This window comes from Rhincodon typus, chromosome 6, assembly GCF_021869965.1.
Source record: "Rhincodon typus isolate 14 chromosome 6, sRhiTyp1.1, whole genome shotgun sequence".
Classification (NCBI taxonomy): domain Eukaryota; kingdom Metazoa; phylum Chordata; class Chondrichthyes; order Orectolobiformes; family Rhincodontidae; genus Rhincodon; species Rhincodon typus.
This window is the reverse complement of record NC_063337.1, coordinates 61,440,755-61,467,209: the sequence shown is the minus strand read 5'-3', so window position 1 is coordinate 61,467,209 and position 26,455 is coordinate 61,440,755. Positions and strand designations below refer to the sequence as shown.

The 26,455-nt window shown below is 45.0% G+C and overlaps 1 protein-coding gene and 1 long non-coding RNA gene across 2 annotated transcripts in view; both read left to right on the top strand.

The window, feature by feature from the left end:
- The window catches only part of LOC109929848 (proton-coupled amino acid transporter 4), a 224,773-nt gene extending 199,111 nt beyond the window's left edge, over window positions 1-25,662 (top strand). The window contains exon 12 of the mRNA XM_048597744.1: window positions 25,592-25,662. Within this exon, the coding sequence (XP_048453701.1) occupies window positions 25,592-25,593 (2 nt within the window). The 3' untranslated portion in view covers window positions 25,594-25,662. The remainder of the gene's footprint in view (window positions 1-25,591) is intronic.
- An 83-nt stretch (window positions 25,663-25,745) lies between these two features.
- Window positions 25,746-26,455, top strand: part of LOC125483282 — a 39,356-nt gene continuing 38,646 nt past the window's right edge. The window contains exon 1 of the long non-coding RNA XR_007262242.1: window positions 25,746-25,849. This is a non-coding gene — a long non-coding RNA (uncharacterized LOC125483282). The remainder of the gene's footprint in view (window positions 25,850-26,455) is intronic.

The following is a 26,455-nucleotide window of genomic DNA, read 5'->3' as shown; positions in this document are numbered from 1 at the left end:
CTGGTGGGACTTAAACCAAAACCTTGTGAGTCAGAGGTAGAGACACTACCATTGTGGTCCAACAGCCCCTTAAAACACTAACATTAACAGTATTGATATTTTCTAATCAGCCTATTCAGACATGTCATTACACACCTCTGCAACAGTGGGCCCAGGCCTCCTGGCTTAGACTTAGGAACATGCTACTGCACGGAATAAGCCATCACAGGGCAATGGATGGCCACTCCCCTCGATTTATTTCTTCCTGCAATGGTGTTGAGATCTATGTCTACCTGTCATGACAGATGGAGATTTTGGAGCCATTTCTGCTAGAAGTTGCAAAAGCTGACTCATGGCCTTTAGAGATAACGTAGTGTGGAGCTGGAGGACACAGCAAGCCAAGCAGCATCAGAGGAGCAGGAAAGCTGATGTTTCAGAAATTTTTGAAGAAAGGTCCCTACCCGAAACATCAGCTTCCCTGCTCCTCTGATGATTGTTGCTGACATTTGCATCTTCATGATCTCTTTTCCAGTCTGTCGGAATGACACACAATGCTCATGACCAAAAGATGTGCATCACTTAATCACCCTTACCTCTCCTGCCCTGCACCTCTGGCTCTCACAAGTTATGTGTTCTCTTCTCTTGCAGGGAGAGGAATCAGGACAATGTGAATGTTGGTAATGTGTAGTGGAGAGAAAGACACAATTTGCAGAGGGTCACATAGGCAAGAGAGAGTAACTGGATGAGAGTGAATGAGTGTTGACTATTCAGATTTTTTAAATTCCCTTGAGGGATATGCACATTGCTGGTTGGCCAGCATTGTTTTTTTTTATTGCCCATCTCTAGTTGCCCTTTAGAAGTGGTGATAAGCTGCATTCTCGAGTCACTGCAATCCACCTAGGTAGGACTGCTGCTTTCAGTTGATCCATAATGCCCTTAGGGTGGGAATTCCAGGATTTTGACCCAGCAACAATGAAGGAGAAGCAATATATTTCCAAGTCCAGATGGTGAGTGGCTTGAAGGGGAACTTGCAGGTGATAGTGTTCCCATCGAAATGTGAGGAGCTGTCCATGGAAAGAGAGGAATGAGTAGAGTGGAAGGTGCATTGAGATGATGAGTGATGTAAGGAGAATGCTGGCCAAGTCAGAGAATGGGATTGGCACCTAACCGCATTATGGCACTCAACTGACATTACCCTCCTGAGGGCCTCTTGGTAACCATTTCCAAGTTGGAGGGAACACATTCAGACTGATTAGTTCTTTCGCCATTATCATCCATGCTGTTTGACTGGAGAGACCATTTTCTTCTTCCTTTTCTGAGAAAAAATGTATTTGTCATAGAGGAAGTAGAGCAAATGCTTACCAACCTGATTCCTGGGAGGTTTGTTATATGAGGCGTGATTTGGTCAGTTGGGCCTGTAGTCATTGGAATTTAGAAAATTGAGAGGGGAGCTCATTGGAAAATATAAAACTTTGACAGGGTTGGACAGACTAGATGCAAGGATGCTTCTTCTGGCCGGGAGCTTCAGAACAAGAGACCATGGTCTCAGGATATGAGATGAGGAGAAATTTTGCCTTTCAGAGATTGGTGAACTTGTGAAATTTTCTACCAAAAAACACTGTCGAGATCCAAGTTAATGAACATGTTTAGGAAATAAATTTCTAGAGACTTAAGCTGTCACAGTGTGGGAAGAGAGGAGGGGTATGCCAGTTAGATAGAGGATCAGCCATGATCATGTTGAATATTCAAGTGGGCTGAATAGTGTTACTCCACTTATTTTCTATGTTTCCTGACTTTGGAGGGTTTGCCTCAATTGCAGCTCCTGAGGTCCCTCAGCTGCATCTCAAGCTTTGGAACAAGAGACTTCAAGTGATAGGCAGCTGTCCCAGGTCTCCTTTTCATTCCTGTGTGTTCCACAGCCTTGAAAATCCAATTGCTGCCAAACATTGCTGAAACATCCATGATCCCTTTAACAGAAATCTTTCTTCTGCCAAAATGGATGCATCGCTCCTACTTGATCAGGGAATCCGGAGACAAGTTCATAATTAGTTTGTTCTAGGAAAAAGGCAACTGTAATGCTCACTAACAGGTGAGGTCAGATTTGTGACGTGAAAATGCCTCCACCACTGTACTAGAGATTGAGGCCGATGGGTCTTGCCATTGGGACAGGTTCACAGTAGGGAATAACTGACACAAAAACAAAGTTGCTGGAAAAGCTCAGCAGGTCTGGCAGCATCTGTGAAGGATAAAACGGAGTTAACGTTTTGGGTCTGTTGACCCTTCCTCAGAAGTGCCAGCATTCTCCTTACAATGTTAGTTGGAACATACTGTTGTGCAAAATATTGCATTTCTTTGGTGATGTGGGATTTGGGGGACCAAGTATCATCAATCCTTATGCATTTATAATTGTACTACATTTGCATGAGTTGGCTTGTGCAGCATACATCTGAATAAGAACTAATATGTCAGATATCCATGTAAAGACATCCCATGGGCCCTCTTTTTGATGGCCTCCACATCCTTCCTATCGTATTGAGTAGTCTTGTTAGTATCTGCTGTAACTGCTGACTAATTACATTACTAAGGAAGTGTTATGTTTCTGATGCTCCCCACACAGGATCATCAGAACTATCAGCAGTGGATCTAGCCACAGTTGGTGCTGTCATCACTGCAGCCAAACTGTTCAACAAAGGAGCAGAGAAATTGAAAAGGCATCAAGGTGAAGGTGACATAATAAAACAATCAACGGAAGGGTATGCAGCCATATGTAAAAATAACTTTGCCTACACTTACACTGGAGTAGCAGCAACCTTAAGCAGCTACGAAACAACCTCCACATGAAGAAGTTTCGGCAGAAGGTTCCCTCAGACTGCGGAGGAGTTTCAAGTGGTCAGGTGTTTACAGACCTTGCTGTCATTTCCTCCAGGTGAACGAAGATCAATGCAGTTCATGTACCCTGGAAGCTGTCATGATGGTTATATCTTCAATAACTCTCAGGTTTTTGTTTCTTTTCAAGGGTTGGATGACTTACAAGGGAGACGAGGCAACCATGGTTGATGACATTGCTGCATAATCCCTGACTGAGGCTCTGTGTAGATACAATGCAGCCCAGTCTTCCACTAGACCTCTGATATATTAATCCTCATTTAAGATATAGGCTGCTCAAGCCATCTCATTCAAATGTACTATGATTATAAATGCATAAGCATTAATGATACCTGGTCCTCAGCTGCCACATTACCAAAGAAGTGCAATATTTTGTACAGAGCATGTTCTGACTTACTTTCAGTTCATTGTGAGAGGGAACAGCTCTGTGTCCTTGTGAAGCTCTTTGGAGTGAGATGGGACAATACCATGATGATTGTGGAGAAGATAGCCCTCCTGAAGGTGAGGGTCCAATGCTAGAATCAATATGGACAGCATTGCAGTACAGTCCAAAATGAGTAAGCCAATAATCATTGCATGCTATGTTCTGCACAAGAAGAACAAGCAAAGAGGGAATTTTGATAAACACCGAAGAACTGGGAGAGAAGCAGCAGCCTGAGGTGTAAGAAGCCTGACAGAATTTAATTGACATCCACTTTCAATAGATCTGAGTTGGGTGAAGATATTATTCAATGACAGTAAGTTTCTTGATGCTCCAAACGCAAACAGTCCCTGTTTAGTCACAAAAGTAAATGTTGCTTTTCTGTTTGTTTTTTTTCTTATGTTAGGGAAAGAGTAACTCTCCTTCAGACAGAGTTTTAATGTCATATAGCATTGGGGAAGGGTAGCTTTTGTAGGTTCATTCTTGTAGCTGCAGCTAAAATGACAGTCAATGAGACAAGTGATGATTTAAAGTGCCAATATGTATAGATGCCACTTCAAAGTCCTTGAGAAATACCATCAATGCTGTTTGAGGTGTAATTTCTGCCTCAGTTGGGAGGACAGGCATTCTAACGTGTATTCTTGAAGCAGCCAATAGCACCAGCATCAAGGCCATGATCATCTAAAGCCAACTTCAGTAAGCTGGCCACATGCTTAGGATGTCTGAGTTCCAAATATCTTCTTTCTACTTACCTCCTGTCATTGGACAGCATCAGTGGCAGCAAGTTGTGCCCCAGTGCAGACTGTCAAGATGATAGTTGAGTAGCAGCACAGCAAGTGGGCTCCTAAGCCCAGGAACCTGGAGCTTGTCTGCTCCGTCTGCTCCATCTGCTTTTACCTTTTCTTCACTTCAACCTTACTAACCTTCTATGAAGAGCTCAGCCAGCACTGAGGTGCCCAGTGCACTGGAGGCAAGGCTTGTTCCTGATGGCTGTGGCAGCGAGGGAGTCAAGTTTGTGCCCCTGGCAGTGGCAGACGGTGACAAGTTTGGGCCCACTGTCTGGGACTGGGCAGCTTCAGCAGCAGTTGCATTGCCGAGATTGGCCCAGTGCAGGCTTACAGCAGCGGAATCATCATTCAAGACAAGATGGCACCAAGGAATGATGACATGGTTCAGCGGCAGTGCAGTGAAAGGACTCGAGACTGGCCAACTGCTTCATGCTGGTGATGTGTCGGGTTGGAAGATCCAGGCCCATGGATAAGCACTTAAAGGATTAAAATGTTGAACTTTTAACTTTACGTCTTTACTTTTCCACTCTATACCTAAAATTTTGAAACCTAGGTTCCTTTGTACCTAAGATAGCACCAGAGTGTGGTGACATTGTAAACTTTTCACTGTACTCCTATATCCCTGTACTTGACTACACATTGACAATAAAACCTAATTCTAAAACAAAATTAACCTCAAAGAAGGCATTTGAATGAGAGGAGGACAAGCAAAGTGTTTCAAAGAATCCTTGAAATGCAATATAGATGACAAAACATGGAAGATCCTCTTTCAGAAGAAACCAGTTTGGAAGAACTTCCTGTTGAAGGGACAGAATTCTTAGGGGACACATCAGCAAGAGGAAGTATGAAATTGATCTGGAAAAAGGACTGCTTAGCGATCTTGAGGCTATGTACCAATTCCATGGCTAAAAACAGCATAAAATGGCTGAAAATGATTCTCCGTTGACACAAAATGACTGAAAGGATTTTCAGCTGAAGTAGTGGCTTGTTTGGTGTAGTATGTATTGAAGTAAACCATAAGTTAGGATATTGTAACTTTGTAGATAGAATATATCCAAGGTAACAAGATTAAAATAGTACACAAAAAGTCCTTTGCAAACACGCCGCTGCAGTTGTTCATGCAAAGACATCTGGATAAGGGTCAGTCCTCAGTAAAGGGCTCAGCTTTGTCCCCCTCCACCCACAGATCAACGAATACCGCTCACGCTTGGACATAGAGCAGTTTTTCCGCCGCCTCCGCCTCCACGCTTACTTCTTCAACCGTGAACCTAACCCTCCCTCTACTGACCCCTTCTCCCACTTCCAACACACCCCCTCCTCCTGGACACCACCCCAAGGCCTCCTACCCTCCCTCGACCTCTTCATCTCCAACTGCCGTCGAGACATCAATCACCTCAACCTCTCCACCCCTCTCACCCACTCCAACCCCTCCCCCGCAGAACGTGCAGCCCTCCGCTCCCTCCGCTCCAATCCCAACCTCACCATAAAACCCGCGGACAAGGGAGGCGCAGTTGTAGTATGGCGCACTGACCTCTACATCGCCGAGGCCAGATGCCAACTCTCCGACACCTCCACCTATCGCCCCCTTGATCTTGACCCCACTCCTGAGCACCAAACCATCATCTCCCAAACCATCCACAACATCATCACCTCCGGTGACCTCCCACCCACGGCCTCCAACCTCATCGTACCCCAACCTCGCACTGCCCGCTTCTATCTCCTTCCCAAAATCCACAAACCTGAATGTCCTGGTCGACCCATTGTCTCCGCCTGCTCCTGCCCCACCGAACTGATCTCCAACGATCTGGACTCCATTTTCTCCCCCTTGGTCCAGGAACTCCCTACCTATGTCCGTGACACCACCCACGCCCTCCACCTCCTCCAGAACTTCCAATTCCCCGGTCCCCAACACCTCATCTTTACCATGGACGTCCAGTCCCTCTACACCTGCATTCCCCATGCAGATGGCCTAAAGGCCCTCCACTTCTTCCTGTCCTGCAGGCCCGACCAGTCCCCCTCCACTGACACCGTCATCCGCTTAGCCGAACTCGTCCTCACCCTCAACAACTTCTCTTTCAATTCCTCCCACTTCCTACAGACAAAGGGGGTGGCCATGGGTACCCGCATGGGCCCAAGCTACGCCTGCCTCTTTGTAGGTTACGTGGAACAATCCCTCTTCCGTACCTACACCGGCCCTAAACCCCACCTTTTCCTCCGTTACATTGATGACTGTATCAGCGCTGCCTTGTGCTCCCACGAGGAGTTCGAACAGTTCATCCACTTCACTAACACCTTCCACCCCAACCTTAAGTTTACCTGGACCATCTCTAACACCTCTCTCCCCTTCCTGGACCTCTCTGTCTCCATATCGGGCAACCACCTAGAAACCGATATTCATTTCAAGCCTACCGACTCCCACAGCTACCTAGAATACACCTCCTCCCACCCACCTTCCTGCAAAAATGCTATCCCCTATTCCCAATTCCTTCGCCTCCGCCGCATCTGCTCCCAGGATGAGGCATTCCACTCCCGTACATCTCAGTTGTCCTCGTTTTTCAAGGACCGTAACTTCCCCCCCTCAGTGGTCGAGAACGCCTTCAACTGTGTCTCCCACATCTCCCGCAACTCATCCCTCACACCCCATCCACGCAATAAGAACCAAAAAAGAATCCCCCTCATCCTCACGTACCACCCCACCAACCTCCGGATCCAACGCATCATCCTCCGACACTTCCACCATCTGCAATCTGACCCCACCACCAAAGACATCTTTCCCTCCCCACCCTTATCTGCTTTCCGGAGGGACCACTCTCTCCGTGACTCCCTTGTCCGCTCCACACTCCCCTCCAGCTCCACCACACCCGGCACTTTTCCCTGTAACCGCAGGAGGTGCTACACCTGCCCCCATACCTCCTCCCTCACCCCCATCCCAGGCCCCAAGAAGACTTTCCACATCAAGCAGATGTTCACCTGCACATCTGCCAATGTGGTATACTGCATCCGCTGTACCCGGTGTGGCTTCCTCTACATCGGGGAAACCAAGCGGAGGCTCGGGGACCGCGTTGCAGAACACCTACGCTCGGTTCGCAATAAACAACTGCACCTCCCAGTCGCGAACCATTTCAACTCCCCCTCCCATTCCTCAGATGACATGTCCATCCTGGGCCTCCTGCAGTGCCACAACGATGCCACCCAAAGGTTGCAGGAACAGCAACTCATATTCCGCTTGGGAACCCTGCAGCCCAATGGTATCAATGTGGATTTCACAAGTTTCAAAATCTCCCCTCCCCCTACCGCATCCCAAAACCAGTCCAGCTCGTCCCCGCCTCCCTAACCTGTTCTTCCTCCCACCTCAAGCCGCACCCCCATCTCCTACCGACCAACCTCATCCCGCCCCCTTGACCTGTCCATCCTCCCTGGACTGACCTATCCCCTCCCTAACTCCCCACCTACACTCACCTTTACTGGCCCCATCCCCGCCTCTTCGACCTGTTTGTTTCCTCTCCACCTATCCTCTCCTCTATCCATCTTCTATCCGCCTCCCACTCTCTCCCTATTTATTTCAGAACCCCCTTCCCCTCCCCCTTTTCTGATGAAGGGTCTAGGCCCGAAACGTCAGCCTTTCTGCTCCTATGATGCTGCTTGGCCTGCTGTGTTCATCCAGCCCTGCACTTTGTTGTCTTGGATAAGGACACCCTTGAGTATGCTGATAGAAGAATTCCATACCTAGCTGATTTAAGGTCCGAGATCCATCACAAATAGAAGAAAAGTTCTATTTACTTTAGTTAAGATTTCCAGATTATCATAGTTTTGGCTATAAAATATATGCATATGTACATATATAATTTTTGTTCAAAGAAACACAATAAGCATTGAAGAGATTCCAATAAATTCCAATGAAAAGACAGCCTTATACAGTAAGGGAAGTCCCCCAAACTGCTTGCAGGGAGAATTGAATTACAGATGTAGAAATCAGCAGACATTGGAATGTTGATTGAATAAGATGCATTGTAAAGGACCCAGGGTAAAGATAGAGATGCCTAGTAAACACTGTGAGACCATGGGAATACGTAAGGTTGTCCTTAAGTCTGCCCATCGCTGACCACACAGTCACATGATTAATTTGATTGAGTGTGTATATAATTAATTAATAATATGATTGATCTGTGATCTGAGACTAACAAATTGAATAATTTCAAGAAATAGTTAGGTACACCGCTTAACACTAAAGGAATCAATGGTTTGGAGAGAAAGCAAAACAGGGCAATGAGTTGGATGATCATCCATGATTATATTGAATGATGGAACGGGTTTGAAGATCTGAAGCCTGCTCTTGCTCCTATTTTTTAAATTGCTATGTTTACAGATATTCAATTCCAGTGAATTGTCATTCCTATCTTAACTCTTTAAATCCTTACTATCTGATTATTTTCCGTTTTGATAGCCTAGAGACTTGTTTCCAGTTTTGATGATCTAAGCCACTTTTTCAATTCTACCAGCTATAAAACAGAAGTTCTCACAGCTTAGAGATTTCACAAACCAAAGCCTTTCTGCTAAAGTGGCACCATTCTCCTGTGGTGAAATGTGATTCTGAATAGAATTTTAAAAAAACTATTGGCTCCTGTTTATGTGTTTGTCTTAAAAGTTCTACTTTGTAAGCACGGAATTAAAAGCACAGGTATCCTGCTCAGCACTTAATGAAATCATTCTTTCTTGGATATCATGAAGGAAATTCACTGTTCTAAATGACTTTCTGGCTCTTAAAAATCATCCTCATAGAGCTAAAACAAAACATCTAAAAACATAAAGTATTAAATTCTGATTTTTTTCAAACGTTTCTTTAGTGCTACCGTGTACCTACAACTGTATGTGAAAATCTTGAACCTGGTTCTATGTCGTTAGAATCATGCTGTGTAGTTGCATTTGTAAATATATATGCCATTTCGAAAGGCCTTCAAGCATGTTGTTTTGTAAATAAATTACAATATAATGGTATCAATGAACACAGTAACATCTCATCACATCATTGTCATAACACAAAAGGGTTTTTGAAATGTGGAAGATACTGCTAAGCTGCTAGGAAGACAAAAACATTTGAGCAGTTGAACTGTTCATTGGACTATTCCTGTGTAAAAAACTTTCAGGCAATGGCAAGTGGAATGTCAATGTTTGCAAATAGTTTGCATGCAATAGCCATTCTCTTAATAGTTTCAATTCTAATACTAACTATTTAACTTGGGTCACTAAGGAAATATAAATGGGCTCCTCACCCTAAAAGAAATCTGCTTGTCAGCTTCTGCCATTCTCTTGCTTTTAGACAGCACCTCATTTGACTAGTGCCCTGACTGAGAGAAGATCAATGAGACCATTCGATGGGCATTTCAATCTGATAATGTAACATGGTAAATCCAAATCAGGCAGTCAACTGTAGGATGGTGGTCAAGGCCTTTAAAGCTCTTCTTACTGTATTTGTTATTTAATCTGTGCTTGGGCACAGAGTCTCTGACATGCAGGGTTCTACTAAAAAAAATCTCCTGGGCTGGTCAGGCATTTCTCGATGGTCTGTTGGTCAGTTAGGCCTGTTACCGCTACTGCACAGATATGATTCTTGACTTTCTCATTGATGCACACTGCAGATTACTTGACTTCTTTCAACTGACTGCATGTATACTAATACTGAGCTGTCAAACTATAGGTGAGCTCCATGAGTCTGGAATCACTGAACTCAGCTCTGGTACTGATGTTTCCACACAGTTCCTCCAATTCCATTTCCATTTGCTCCTTTTCACATGTTCTGGGCTTTAACATGTGCTTTGTTAGAGCCATCGTGGATTCTTTACAAAGTAGCCTTGAAACAAAACAATGGCACTATCTTCTCACCATTGATGATTTATTTAGTTACAAGAAGCAGCTGCCTCTTTAAACAACAATATTAATGTTAGAATGATTTCCGAACAGAATAGTCATTATAAATGGTTTTTCAACTATTTTTATTGTATTTTAGAATTAAATTAGACATATAGAAGACAAACCTTGTGCTAATTTTACTGAAAAGTAGATTTTTGTTAAAAGTGATAAAATATGCAAACATCTCAAACTGCTAATTATGAAATTAAGCAAAAAACAACTGTATGTTAGCCAAAAATGAAAAACTTACTAAATTGTTCTCTAAACAGAATTTGGATAATCAGTTAGAGATAGTAGGAACTGCTGATGCTGGAGTCTGAGATAACAAGATGTAGAGCTGGATGAACGCAGCAAACCAGGCAGCATCAGAGGAACAAGAAAGCTGATGTTCTGGGTATGGACCCTTCTTCAGAAAATCAGCTAGGTGGTTTTCATTGACTTTAGTGCCATCCGAATTAAATGAGAAAATATTGCCATCTCCAGTTTATTTTGTGAGCAGACCTTGAATGTCCAATTTCAACAATTGACTTCTTTTCAAACCTTCAGGGTAAATATTGGATTTTGAGATCAAAACAATTTTGACATAAGCTTCAAACAAGCATTTCTGGATTTAAACTGACCGCGTGACGCCACCAGTATATCATTCCAGAATATTAGTTAAAATCAAAATTTTAACTGATCCTCTGAAAGCTGATTCAAATCTATATTAATTGCAGCATCTGGTGAAAATCTTTCATAATTTTGTATGTGTGATGTGCAAAGTCCTCTACTTTTTCGCGTTGAATTAATGTTGCTATGGAAACCAGTTAAAAAAAGGCGATCATAAATACTAATGTGGCATAAGATAGTATTTAATGGAGGTAGTGGGAGTCTCAATGGCTGGCTGGAGAATTGGTGAGAGCCCTGTGTAGCCTCTTTTACTTAAGTCTGGCACGTTACTGCATAGCAGGGGTCTTCCCTAGGATCAAGAGGCCTCGGGTCAGAAGTCCATCTGCCGAAGCTGCAAGCCAATCAGACATCAGTAGCTGTACTGAACTGCAGCACCAAAAGAAAGGCAGAGGTTATGTTGGTCCACTCACCTGAGCCCTTGAATTATAGTTGGATCCTAAACCACCAATGAGTGATGGCAGGTGGGGTTTGTAGAGTGGTTGTCGAGCGGGTGGGGTGCTGAGTCAAGTCAGCAGCAAGGGCAAAATGTGGCTTTCAGTAGGCTACTCCACTTCCTGATGCCATGTCTCACAATCAAACACTGAGTGCCATTGAGCAAGGGGTGCCCTGACAGTCTGTAAACAACCCCACATGAGTTTATTTGCTGTATTCTTACATGGCAAGCTTCTCACCCGCTGCTGGGTTAATCCCAGTTGCAGAAAAATATGGCCTTCAATTGAGCAGGAATTGCCCCCTCTAAGGTTCAGGGTTTTCTCATCACAGACTAACTGGGATGTAGATGGGAAAGAGGAAGGGTACCCACCTTTCACCCTTCTACTTGGTGAAGCGTACCCTGCCACCAATCTTTCTTTCAGTTCCACAATAGCAAATGAACTGATATGAAGAAATCTGGAAAATTAAAAGCTGCAAATGGATTTAAAACTGAGAGCGAGTGCAAAAGAGTAAATGTCTTTTTTGACTATTTTCTCAAATATACACAAGGGAAGGCATTTATCAAAGACATAAATCTGGCCAATATAAATGGAATGGAAACCTCTTGACAAGCTTAAGGGAATTAAAATAAGTAACCCCCAGGCTTGGATGCTATTTGTCCAGTGTTTTGAGAAACTAGGAAGGAGATTGATCCAGTCATTTTGAAGGAATTCATAGAAATTGAAGTGGGATATTAATGTAGAGCCCATACTCAAAAGGGGATGATTTTTCTTTATTCATTCATGGGATGAGGGCATCACTGGCTAGGCAGCATTTATTGCCCATCCCTAATTGCCCAGAGGCCAGTTAAGAGTCAACCACATTGCAGTGGGTCTGGAGTCACATGTAGGCCAGACCAAGTAAGGAAGGCAGTTTCCTTCCCTAAAGGACATTAGTGAACCAGATGGGTTTTTCCAACAATCGACAATGGATTCATGGTCATCATTAGATTCTTAATTCCAGATATTTATTGAATTCAAATTCCACCATCTGCTGTGGCAGGATTCGAACCCAGGTTCCCCAGAACCTTATCTGGGTCTCTGGATTAACAGGCCAGCGATAATAGGCCATCCCCTTCCTTGTAAAACAGATTCAAACAATGACAAGCTATTATGGTTACTAATATCAATTTTAAATCATGGTAAAGATTGTCAGCAATAAGTTTGAAGATTTTTGGAGCAGTAGTCTAGTAAATGGAAGATTTACATTTGTGAGGTCCAGTACGCTTCAGCCCCTTCTAAGATGCATACACTTATTGGAAGGGTGTGTCGGGGGAAGCTAGTGTCCTTCAAACCTCCAGTTCGCATTTATGACTTTAGTTAGTTTGGGCACACCAGCAGAGATCCCCTAGATCTTGAATTGGCAGTTGTGAAAAGCTAAGTGAATAGGCCCATCAGCTTCAGCTAGGGTGGTGTGAGAATGCCACCCCAAGCACATATGTGAAAATTGGGAATGGCAGAGGAGGGTACTCCAGTGCTGCTTAGACATGTTTGAAGCGGCCTCCCAGTGAATGTGTCTCAGGTGGTCATATAAGTTCTTCACAAAACAGTCCCAGTTCACCTCCCTAAGCTGACCCTCTGTGAGCCTTGGGGCTAATGGGTACGGGTGTGCTTGACCCTTCCTGTCATGAGTTTGTGGGGGGAATACCCTGTACTCTTAGATTGGCTGGCCCGAACACCCATTAAGATGAGAAGTAAGACCTCTACCCATTTCATGGGTGAGTCTCTCACTTCCTTGATTTTTCCTTGAGGGTCCTAATCATCCTTTCAATGATCCCTGCTGACTGTGGGTTGTGGACAACATAACATTTCCCCTCTACCCCTAGTACCTTGAGGGTAGCCTGCATTACCTGCCCCATAAAATGGCTGCCCTGGTCAGATTCCATATATTGTGGTAGTCCCCACTGAGAAAGCACCTCCCTCACCAGGATCCTCACAGTCCCCTTGCGGTAGTGGTTCGGTGGGAGAAGGCTTCCACCCATTTAGAGAATACGTCCACAAGGACTAGGCAATATTTGTATCCCCCTGCCGTGGTGGGTAGTGGACCTATATAATCTATCTGGATGGACTTCCATGGCCCCTCTACATGTCTAACATGCCCCAGCACTACCTTACTTCTCTGAGGGCTGGGGTTGTTTTCTGCGCACACCAGGCAGGCTGTGCAGAAATCGCAGACATCCTCCCTCAACCGTGGCCACTACCCTGCCTGCTTCGCCCTCTGTCAGATGGTTTCTGGCCCGGAGTGTCCCACTTCAGGATCCTTGTGGGCCAACTGGAGGAACTCCCTCCGGTACTGTTGCAGGACCACCCACTTGTACCCTTTAAAGACCATCCCCTCTCTGATGCCAATCTCTGGAACCCTTATAGGCCCTCCACCTTCTCACCTCTGGCCAGTATGTTTAGGACTTCCTTGAGAGTGGGTTCCGGAGCTAAGACTACCCTGGCGCCACCTCTTACCTGCTACCACCTGTAGCCACAGCTATTGGGCCCGACCTGTGTGGATCCCAGAATATCCCCGTTCAAGTGCCCTCCTTGGCTAGTCTATAGGCCTGGCAGTTGCCCTCAGCCCGGGTTCAGACTTAGAGTGGGCCTTAACCTTATGGATGCATACATCCATCCCCATCCCCAGCTCTGTCACGATTTTCTCCAGCAGGGGTTTTGTTACCAGGGGCCTGCCATCTGCCGATGTGTACCCATGGCTGGACCAGATGGCTAAGTATTCTGTGCATGAGTTGCACATGAACATACTGTCTGAGCAGACAGTATGGGGGTAGGGAATTCCATTGGGTGGGTAACCATGTAAGCCACCGCTGCCAGTTCTGCTTGCTGGGTACTCAGAGCTTGATTGCCAGGTCAATCCCAGCCTTTGGATCATAGATCCCGCACCCAGTGAGCCTTTCCTCGGCTGTCCTCATGCTGGATCCATCCACGTAGGTTTCGGAGCCTGGGGGATGAATCCCCACCGGGAAAGAGGTCAATGTCCCATACCCCGTTAACTGAACACTTGTGAGGCGCTCTGGCAAACATTATGTTAGCTGCGAGCTTGGGTTTGCACAGACCCTTCACCCATAAATCCATTTGAGACAGGAGCAGGGTACAGCGGGCAATGCGTGCGCTGCTCACTATCCCGTCCTTGATCCTCCCATCAAGCAGCATCTGGGTGGGCGCATGGTGGGTGAGGAGGGTTATCGAGAATGCACCAGTGAAAATCCTTGAGCTTTACACTGCCCAGTAAATTGCTAGCACATTGTCTCTCACAGTTAGAATACCCCTTTTCTACCTCTGTTAGCATCCTGGAGGAGTAAGCCACTGGCCTGAACTGACTGTGCCGCTCCTGAAGCAACACATTACTCAGGCTGTCCGTATTTGCGATAACCTCCAGGAAAAACTCTGCTCCCTGATCTATGGCCCTAGTGCTGGTGCGGTCTGTAGGTTCTCCTTAAGCTTCCTAAATGCCAACTCACAGTTTCCATCCCACTCCCAGCCCACCCCCTAGTGGACAAGCCGGAGCAGGGGGGCCGCTGTTAGCTGCGTAGTCCTCTACGAAGTCCCGGCAGTACCTGGTGTGCCCCAGGAAGGATCTTACCCCTGTACTGTAGTTGGGGACGGGCAGTTCCTGAATTGCCTTTCTGCTGGCCTCGTCTATGGCCCTCTCCCCTGCCCGCACCGTCAGCCCCAGGAACTTAACTCCCTCTGTCCGATCTGGGCCTTCTTCTGGTTTACCTTCCACCCTTCCTCTTTCAGTGGCTCCAGCAGCTCAGCTAGCAGTGGACCATGCTTTTCCTGGGTGTTGGTAAAGAACAGCAGGTCATCCACATACTGCACTTGCTGCTGGGGTCTTTAAAGCTGGCCACTTTACAGGAATAGATAAGAACCCATTAGAGATGTCCAGAACGATGAAAACAGTGGCTGAGGCTGGGATGCTACAGACCAGGTCGGCTACAGCTGCATCTGTGGGCGTATTTGAGGGGATGTTTTTGTTCAGCACCATGTAGTCCATCTTGGCTCTCCAGGAATTGTCCGGCTTTTTGACCAGCCAAAGCGAAGAGTTCACGTGGGTGGCTATGAGCCTTAACACCCCCTGTTTGACCAGTGCCCCAGGGCCATTTCCAAGTCAGCCTCTGCCTCTCAGGGAAAGTTACATTGTTTCTATGGTCGGGTCATGGGATCCCCCTCTGTTCTGACTTCCACTCCCTTCACCGTCCCACAGTCATGCTTATGCATGGCGAAAGCCCTAAGGTTTTCCCCACAGGCAATGGTTTCTGAGGTCCACTAGGATCTTGTGGGCTATGACAAAATCTGTCCCCAGGATCCCCATCCACTCCTGCTCCCACCTCATTACGACACACATCCACTTAGTATGGAATTTCCCCCAGGTGGAAGGTTGGCAGGATGGAGAATGATCCAACCCGCTTATTGCCTGAAAACCCCATGAGGCTAAATGGGACTCAGTTAGACAGGGGCAAATGGGTATGGTTCTCTGAATATATTGGCATGCTGGACGCTCCTGTTTCCAAAAGGGAGATACCCTCTTCACCCTCTACACTAATTTTACACATGTTCTTTTCCAGGGGTTATATTCTAAGGAGCATAGGTACACAAGTTGAGTGGGCTCTAGTCATAGCTGAGTTGTTGTCAGGTAGGACGTTGGGGGCTCTTGCACCTGTTGCTACTTCCACTTTCCCTGTTTCCCCTGGGACAGCTCTGAGTGCTTTCATGAACACCTCCATGGCACTTAGGGAGCTCTGTGAGGCGGGACCTGATTCTTGGGTGGCCACAGGGGAATCCCTTCACTCACCCTTTTTCTGGAGATTGGGGCAATTGTTTCTCCAATGCCTGGTCTTTCTGCACCCAAAACATATGCCCTTCCTGTCAGGAGGGCTACCTCCCTCCTGGTGCCACTCTTTATTGCCCTGGAAGGGCTTGATCTCTTCGATCTTTTCCTTGGGTACTTTCTCCTCCCCCCGCCCATTCCGAAAAATGAGGGATAACTGTCTTACTATGGATTCCTCTGTAATTTGGGGATCCTTAGGGTCAAACCAAAGTTCAGCCTTGGCCTGCAACCTCAGTAAGCTGTTGGCCACCAGGATGCGGAGCCAACGAACCTGGTCACCACCTCTAAGGTTGTCCTGTTCCAGGTTCCCTCTGCAGGCGCTCGCACAAACAGGCCACAGCCTGTCAGCGAAGGCCTGCGGGTTTTCTCCTGCCACCTGTACAGTGTTTGCTACCCAGGAGAATGGACTCCCGTTGTTGTACCCCATTGCCTCCAGGATCTCTTCCTGGACGGCTACAAATGTATTGCCTCCCTGTTTGCTACCCACAGAGAGAGACCCTTGTACAGCCTGCTGTCCAAAGAGAACAGCAACACTTGGCCATTTCTGCATTGTCACACCTGTTAATCTCCACCACCTGCTCCACTTCTGTGAAGTGGACAGATGAGTCCCCCTTATGGGTCAATTTCTCCACATGGGCCACCATGGCCCTAAGCTGCTGAGTTCCATGTGGGGACTTCAACCAGCTGCCCAAATCCAATTGCTCCTGACCATTGCATGCCACAAATGTGCTGTTGTACTGGGCACATTGGTCCTGATCCCAACCACTCCTGCACTGGCCGCACACCCCCCTATACCTGGCCTACCGGCCTGGCCTGCTCCTAGTGCCCTCAGTACTGATTGAGCCTCCATCTGCTGCCTGACCAGATCCACTCCAGGTACTGCAGGTGGTGATTCGGAGATCCCCCCTGCCCTGCAGTCTAATCGCTCTTCCTGCTGCCATAGCAGGCCTCCCCCCAGTGCCCCAGGTGACCAAGTGTCCCTGACTGCCCTACAACCTGCACCCATCTCGCCCCCTTGCCCCTTTCTGCCTGTCTGACCTGCTGTTGGGCTGATCAGGCACACCATGCCTCTGGCGTGGGACAAAGCTTGGTGAAGTTGGTAGATCTGTACTTGGCAGGGGCCGTGTTCTCCCCTACTGAATCCTTCCCGATAGGCCACCTTATAGGCTGCCTGTACATCTTTCAGCTTCTCCTCCTGTACCTTGACTTGTTCCCCCAGATGCCTGTTTTCCTACTTCAGCACCTGTTCATTGGTTTTAGCCTCTATGACCTGACACTGCAAGTCGTCTTTCTGATTTCGGTATCATTCGTCCACCTGCCATCTTTCCTGCATCTCCCGCTACATGTTCTCATGCAACATCTCAACCGTCCTGGCCCTTAAGGTGCAGCCCTCCTCTGCCTCCCTCAGCACTGCCTTTAACTCCTCAACCTTTCTGTCCAATTCTTGGACCTGTCACTGCAGGTATAGAAGCCAGATTGTCTTCTCTACAAAGCGCTTAAGCTCCTTGCTCTCTGTCCACTGGACTGTGTTTCTGCTGGACTTTCTGCCCTCAGTAAGCCCAGTACCCACTTCTTTGAAATATTCACTTTCTTGAACACAGAAGGGGGAAATCCTTTCTTCAATCAGGATCTTGACCTCTGTTACATCCTCCAGAGCACCACATTCACTCTGCCAGTGTCCCTTCGTGGTCGCCAGTCTTGGATGGTAGTGGATGTTGCTGGTGTTGCCCCAGTTGGTGTTTTGTGTCTCTGGATGTTCTCAGTCACCTTCAGACATCAAGTGGAGGTTTGTGGTTGATTGATGGTGCTCAGTGGTTGCAAGGGTTGCTCTTGGTGTGGAGGGTTCACAGAGTCCTTGATTCAGAGGTGTTTGCAGGAACTTTTCTCTTAATCAGTAAGTCTGACTGATCTCCTTTCCTTTCCTCACAACTTTGGCTCAAGGATTCCTTCGCGTGCAGGGCCTGCAATTTGATTAGCCCTTGTTTGGACCCTCAAACTCCTCTCGCGAACCATTCACACTGGGAGTGCATAGAGCCCACTGCAGAGTGCACACCTGGTTGAAATCAGGGCGCATTGCTGGCATCACAGTGCACAGTGCTGGGCTTTGGGTCTCCAGTTATACCCAACTGCAGGCCTCCTTATCTCATGCCAAATCTGGTTTCAGCTGCCGAGCCATTGTTCCTCCTTTCGGGGCTGAATGAGCTTCCTGATCACTGGAGTAGGTGTGAATGGCTTTTCGATTGAGGTGAATGGTTTTGATGGCTTGGAATGTCCAATATTTCCTATAGATGGGTATTCATTAAGTTTGAATAGTAGTGTGAATGATTTATCATCTAAAGGTGAAACAGGTTTACAGTATCGCAATGGTGTGGAATGTTCAGTATTTCTGTGCCTGACCACAGGTTGGAAGTCGAATTGCTTTGTACCTCTGTAGGCTCCAAAAGATCTGAAGTTGTTGAAGTTGTTTGTTTCCTGCAGTCTGGCTTCCATTGTTTAACCTGGGGCGTGAATGGGGGGGTCTTCCTTTAGTTTTGTGAGCTAACCCCTATTGCAGACATCTGCTCCTGGGTTTGCATATTACCCAGACTGTCCCAAGCAGCCTTTTTGTAGTTCAGTTGCAGCCCATGGTTTCTTGAGTCCAAAAGGTCAATGAACTTAATCCAATGTAATTTCCACAATTTCTGTCTTCAGAGGGTTTTAGTCCGGGGTAAGTCCATAAATTGATGGGCATTTTTGCCCCACCTTACATTCTGAAATCTCATGTAGTATCAGCCTCATATTTTATTATGACAATTGGCAATTCTGTTGTAAATTGTAACAGGTAAAGAGGATTTACTTACCCAATGAAGAAATCAACAAATCTATGACAAATTTGACTTAGTCTTACAAGGTCAGCTTCTGAGCCTGTTACATTGAATGAAAGAGGTTGCTCGTTAAGAATAGGAACGTAGCAAAACTCTCTATTTGATGAAAAACTTCAATGATTGCTATAGGTAATGAATAGATATACTAAGACTTGCATAAGTAAAAGGGTTAGAATCTGGTCAGATGGACAAGAAGAACTATGTATTTTGCTTCTTGGAAGATGAAACGCAAGCGACTGGAGTAGGAATCCTTGTAAACAAAAAAATACAAGACATCAGTTCAAGATTATTGGCCAATCTCAGAAAGAATGATTATAAGTAAGAAAGCATTTGACCTGTTTGTCATACATGTTTATGTTCTGACAGAAGACCACAGTGAGTATGAAATAGAGGCATTTTATGCTGTCAACTTGAAGTGCTATAATGAAGTGGAATCAACTAATGTCGTAATTGTAATAATTGACTTAATCACCGAAACTCCTGAAGGAACATCAGGAATCCGTGTCGGTCAATCTGGTCTTGGATTGAGATACAAAGGAGGTGACAGACTGATACAATTTTGTTAAGAAAATGATTTGAGCTGGCAAACACATTCTTGAAGAAAGCACAAAGAAGATCGTGCACTTTAGAAATCGAGGAAATGCAGCTGGAAGTCTAATAGATTATGGAGTAGTGGAAGCATATTTTACAAATAGTTGGTCAGATTTTCTGGGGAGTGGCTATCACACACAGATTTTCACTCCACTGTTTTTTATGAAATGAAAGAGCTCAGAATTTCTTAAAGAAGATTATGATCTGTTGTCTTCAGAAATGCAGAGCTGTATCTCCATTTTGACTGGTCTATCATAGCATAAAACAGTCAGGGGAAGGTAAAAAAAAATTGTAAATTAAATATACACAAAATAATTCAAAATGACTTGAGACTTTATTTGTTAATACATAAAACATATAAAACAATAACTTTTATCAAATGCAATTAGTTTAGAACTATATGCTTAATGTGCCATTTCATTAATGTGAGCTTAAACATTAAAGTAGGAAGAAATCAAGTAGAAACATTTGTAGTTGAAATTGTGAAATGCAATCTGAACTTAAGCCTGGAGTAGGAATGATGTGGAGGTGCCAGTGTTGGACTAGGATGGACAAAGTCAGAAGTCACATTACACCAGGTTATAGTTCAATATGTTTATTTGAAATCACAAACTTTTGGAGCGCTGCTCCTTCATCACATGAAGGTGATTTCGAATAAACCTGTTGGACTATAATCCTGGTGTTGTGTGACTTCTGACTGGAGTAGGAACAAGAGAGGGCATATTTTATCTAAGAAAATTGTCTACAAGCAAACAAGAACATTTATAGAGACAGTAGGAACTGCAGATGCTGGAGAATCTTGAATAACAAGATGTAGAGCTGGATGAATATAGCAGGCCAAGCAGCATCAGAGTAGCAGGAAAGCTAATATGTCGGGCCTAGACCCTTCTTCAGAAATGGGTTAGGGGAAGGGGTTTCTGAAATAAATAGGGAGAGAGGGGGAGGCGGATAGAAGATGGATAAAAGAGAAGATAGGTGGAGAGGAGACAGACAGGTCAAATAGGCGAGGATGGAGCCAGTAAAGGTGAGTGTAGGTGGGGAGTTAGGGAGGGGATAAGTCAGTCCAGGGAGGACGGACAGGTCAAGGGGGCGGGATGAGGCTAGTAGGTAGGAGATGGGGGTGGAGCTTGAGGTGGGAGGAGTGGAGAGGTGGGAGGAAGAACAGGTTAGGGAGGCAGGGACAAGCTGGGCTGGTTTTGGGATGCAGTTGGGGGAGGGGAGCTTCAGGAACAGCATCTCATATTTCACTTGGGAACCCTGCAGCCCAATGGTATCAATGTGGACTTCACAAGCTTCAAAATCCCACAAGTTAGTGCCTGCTACTTGGAAAATGACCACTTATTCCTACTCTTTGCTTCCCGTCTGCGAACCAGTTCTCTATCTATATCAGTACACTATCTCCAATTATACATGCTTTAATTTTCCATCAACTCTGTCATCTGGTACATAAGTACTGACTTTATTACCATCATTGGTGGCTATGGTTTCAGCTGTCTGAGCTTAATTCTGCAGTTCCAATCGAAGACTACCACCATGGAAAATCATGATGGAGCCAAAAACATTTTGAAGAAATTCTGATCCATAATTAGCAATATCTGTATTAGTCTTGATTGGTGTACTTAACAGTTGCGCAGCAGTACCCATTACCTGGTTGCTGGTAGCCAACAAAAGCACAACTAAACAGTAAAATGTAGAAGCACAATCAAAGGCTTAAGTAATTGCCATTACATAATATATGTGTAGGGAAACTGAAATTATCAGTGCAACTAACAAAGTAATATCCTTTAGACAAATTGCTGTAAATAGTAGAGAGAAGCCCCATCCCATCAACAGGGGGGATTGAAGTAGGAATGGGATAAACACCAAGGACGGAATGACGTATAACAAAGGGTATAAACAGATAACTTTGTGAAAGGACACCGGAAAACAGATAGCATTGTAATGGGGCAATTACAAACCATTACTTAGTCACTATGAACTCGAAGAGAATAACTTTGTTTTTGTTTCTGATTTACAGCATCCGCAGTTCTTTCGGTTTTTACTTAGGACTAAGATTCTTCTTTAAAATATCCCTACACCACAGTGACAGCCATTTAAGAAGGTTATCAAGACGCTCAGCAAAAATATATCCCAATAAAGAGGAAAGATTCTAGGGGAGGGATAAACCAACCATAGCTAACTAAGGAAGTTAGGATGAATATAATGTTGAAAGAGAAAGCATATAAGGAGGCAAAAGTCAGTGATAACCCCAAAGACTGGGATAACTTCAGAATCCATCAAAGAAGGATTAAAAAAGATAATAAAAAGAAAATAAACTAAGATGACAAACGAGCAAGGATATAAAAATCTGAAAATAAGAACTTCTTTAAATATACAAAAAGGAAAAGAGAAGTGAAAGTGACCACAGGCCCCTTAGAAAATGATACAGGGCAGAGAAGTTAAACAGATTTTTGCATCATCTTTATGGTGATACTTTGAACAGCTGGTGGACTGAAGTGCATCTGTTTCAATGCAGGAAGTGTAACAGGTAAGGCAGATGAGCTTAGAGCTTGGATTAGTACTTGGAACTGTGATATTGTTGCTATTACAGTGACTTGGTTAAGGGAGGGACAGGATTGGCAGCTTAACGTTCCAGGATACAGATGTTTCAGGCGGGTTAGAGGGGGATATAAAAGGGGTGGGGGAGTTGCACTACTTGTTAAGGACAATATCACAGCTGTACTGTGGGAGGACACCTTGGATGGCTAATACAGCGAGGCAATATGGGTAGAGCTCAGGAACAGGAAGGGCGCAATCACAATGTTTGGGGTTTACTATAGGCCTCCCAACAGCCAGCAGGAGATAGAAGAACAGATATGCAGGCAGATTTTGGCAAATGTAAGAGTAACAGGGTTGTTGTCGTGGGTGATTTTAACTTCCCATATATTGACTGGGACTCACTTAGTGCTTGGGGCTTGGATGGGGCAGAGTTTGTAAGGAGCATCCAGGAGGGCTTCTTGAAACAGTATGTAGATAGTCCAACTAGGAAAGAGGCCGTACTGGACCTAGTAATGGGGAATGAGCCTGGCCAGGTGGTTGATATTTCCGTAGGTGAGCAGCTCGGGAACAGTGATCACAATTCAGTAAGCTTTAAACTATTGATGGATAAAGATAGATGTAGTTTCAGATAAAGGAGCTAAATTGGGGGAAGGCTAATTACAACAATATTAGGCAGGAACTGAAGAATGTAGATTGGAGGCAGATGTTTGAGGGCAAATCAACATATGTTATGTGGGAGGCTTCCAAGTGTAAGTTGCTAGGAACTCAGGACCAGGACATTCCTTTAAGGATGAAAGATAAGTATGGCAAGTTTAGGGAACCTTGGATAACGAGAGATACTGTGAGCTAATCAAAAAGAAAGAGACAGGATTTTTCAAGGCTAGGAGGCTGGGAACACACGAAGCAAGAGTGGGATACAAGGAAAGTCGAAACAAACTTAAGCAAGGAGTCAGGAGGGCTAAAAGGAGTCATGAAAAGTCATTGGCCAACAGGATTAAGGAAAATCCCAAGACTTTTTATACATATATAAAGAGCAGAGGGTTGGCCCACTCAAGGACAGGGAAGGGAACTTATGTGTGGAGCCAGTGGAAATGGGGCGAGGTATTAAGTGAATACTTTGCATCAGTATTCACCATAGAGAAGGACTTGGTGGATGATGAGTCTGGGGAAGGGTGTGTAGATAGTTTGGGTCATGTTGAGATCAAAAGGGAGGAGGTATTGGGGGTCTTGAAAAACATTAAGGTAGACAAGTCCCCAGGGCCTGATGGGATTTACCCCAGTATACTGAGAAATGCAGGGGATGAAATTGCTGGGGCCTTGAGGGAAATCTTTGTATCCTCACTGGCTACAGGGGAGGTCCCAGAGGATTGGTGAATAGCCAATGCTGTTCCTTTGTTTAAGAAGGGTGGCAGGGATAATTCAGCTAATTACAGGCCAGTGAGCCTTACGTCAGTGGTAGGGAAATGATTGGAGAGGATTCTTCGAGACAGGATTTACTCCCACCTGGAAATCAATGGGCGTATTAGCGAGAGGCAGTATGGTTTTGTGAAGGGGCAGTCGTGTCTCACTAACTTGGTTGAGTTTTTTGAGGAAGTGACGAAGATGATCGATGTGGGTAGGGCAGTTGATGTTGTCTGCATGGACTTCAATAAGGCCTTTGACAAGGTCCCTCATGGCAGGCTGATACAGAAGGTAAAGTCGCACGAGGTCAGAGGTGAGCTTGCAAGATGGATTTAAAAAACTGGCTTGGTCATAGAAGACAGAGGGTAGCAGTGGAAGGGTGCATTTCTGAATGGAGGGCTGTGATTAGTGGCGTTCCTCAGGGATCCGTGTTGGGACCTTTGCTATTTGTAATGCATATAAATGATTTGGAGGAGAATGTAACTGGTCTGATTAGTAAGTTTGCGGATGACACAAAGGTTGGTGGAATTGCGGATAGTGATGAGGACTGTCAAAGGATACAGCAGGATATAGATCGGTTGGTGTCTTGGGCAGAGAGACGGCAGATGGTGTTTAATATGGAAAAATGTAAGGTAATGCATTTTGGAAGGTCTAATCCAGATGGACAATATATAGTAAATGGCAGAACCCTTCAGAGTACTGATAGGCAGAGGGATCTGGGTCTACAGGTACACAGGTCACTGAAAGTGGCAACGCAGGTGGAGAAGGTAGTCAACAAGGCATACAGCATGCTTGCCTTCATTGGGTTGAGTTTAAAAACCGGCAGGTAATGTTGCAGCTTTATCGAACCTTAGTTAGGCCGCATTTGGAATATTGTGTTCAATTCTGGTCGCCACACAACCAGAAGGATGTGGTGGCTTTGGAGAGGGTACAGAAAAGATTTACCAGGATGTTTGCCTGGTATGGAGTGCATTAGCTATGAGGAGAGGTTGGAGAAACGTGGGTTGTTCTCACTGGAACAATGGAGGTTGAGGGGTGATCTGATAGAGGCCTACAAGATTATGAAGGGCATGGACAGAGTGGACAGTCAGAAGCTTTCTTCCAGGGTGGAAGAGTCAGTTACCAGGGAGATGGGTTTAAGGTGCGAGGGGCAAGGTTAAAGGTGATGTAAGAGGCAATCTTTTACCTAGAGGGTGGTGGATGCTTGGAACTTGCTCAGTGGGGAGGTAGTGGAAGCAGATACTGTCGTGACTTTTAAAGGGCGTCTTGACAAATATATGAATGGACGGATACAATCCCCGGAAGGGAAAGGGGTTTTAGTTGTGACGGGCAGCATGTCTGTGCAGGCTTGGAGGGCCAAAGGGCCTGTTCCTGTACTGTAATTTTCTTTATTTTTCTTTGTTCTTTAGCCCCTTAATACTAATGAAGGCAGGGGAGGAATTAACTACCATCACCGTCACTAGAGAAGTAGTATTAGATAAACTAATGGGGTAAAGACAGATAAGTACCTTGATCCTGATGGCTTGCATTATGGGATCCTAAAAGAGGTAGCCACAGAGATAGTGGATGCATTGGTTGTAATTTTCTAACAATCTTTGGATTGGCCAAAGGGCCCGTTTCCACACTGTAGGGATTCTATGATCTATGATCAGATGAGAAAGAAAATGTTCACAACTTGTTAGCTAAATTAGGTGAGACCATATAATTTATTGGAACTGATATTACAAATTATATAATAATTAGTAAAAAAAAATTGTATTTCCTGTAATGAGGTTGATGAGGAATATAAATTGTATAACAGAATTTTAAAAGTCCTTAAGTTATAGGCAAATATCCAATTTATTGGCAATTAGCATGGTGCAGTTGGCAAACGTTTGGGAAGGAATGTACTTGAATACACTGTCCATTTTGAGAAGCCCCAAGAAGGGAGATAAGAAAGTTTGGGAAACATCATGACACCATGGAAGACTGGAGGTTGACCTCAATCCTATCCATCTCTACTTGTTTAATCTTATGATTAGCTTAATTGGAAGCATGTGTAATTAGTTAATAATATGATTGACCTGTATTTGCTAAAAGCAGGATGAAACAACTGTATAAAATGTTTGTCTTTCCTTTGTTTGGTGATGAATTCTCCAGATCCTCAGAGGGTCTCTTCCCGCTGGTGTAATTTCATTGAGCTGTTTGATGCTGGAAGTGAACTCCCAGGTGTTGAATAATTTATTTGGTCATTTTCCCAACAGAGAATGAGAGGAAGGAAGTCTTAATCTAACTTGACAAGGTGCTGGTGAGACCACGTCTGGAATGCTGTGGACAATTTTGGTGCTTTATTTAAGAAAATATATTGATTCATTGGAGACAGATCACAGATGTTTCATTTGGATGATCCACAGGATGGAGGAATCGCCTTACAAGCAAGCCTAAACAGGTTATCTCTCTGCTTACTAGAGTTCAAAAGAATGAGAGATGAAACATAAAGGATTCTTAAGTGGCTTGACAAGGTAAATGCTTAAAAGATGTTTCTCCTCCTGGGAAAGTCTAAGACCAGAGGACATTGTCTCAGACTAAAGGGGTGTTAATTTAAAACTAAGATAAGGATGAATTCCTACTCTCAGAAGGTGGTGAGTTTTTGGAACTCCTTGTCATAGAGAGCTTTAGGAACAGAGCCCTTGTGTATATTTAAGGCTGAGAATGAAAGAATCTTGAGCAGTCGGGGGATCAAGGGTTAATGGGAAAGGGCAGGATTGTGGATGTGAGGAATGTTGAATCAGCCTTGATGGTATTGAATAGTGGTGCAGGCTTGAGCAGCTGAATGGCCTACTCCTGTTTCAATTCCTTATGATGTTATGGGCATATCATTCAGGCTGATTCTATGGCAGGTGGTGCGAGAATCAACGCAAAAAACTTATTTGACCTTGTCCCTAATCAATCCACCTGTTAAAGGTGCAGCTGCCCATGACTTTATAGGTAGGAGTGACAACTGTGCAGTCATTGTGGGTATGAAGTCTTATCTTCACATTGAAGATTTTGTCTGATGTGTCATGTGGCATCATAGCTGTGATAAATGGGATAGACTTCAAATAGATCCAGCATCTCAAAACATCCAT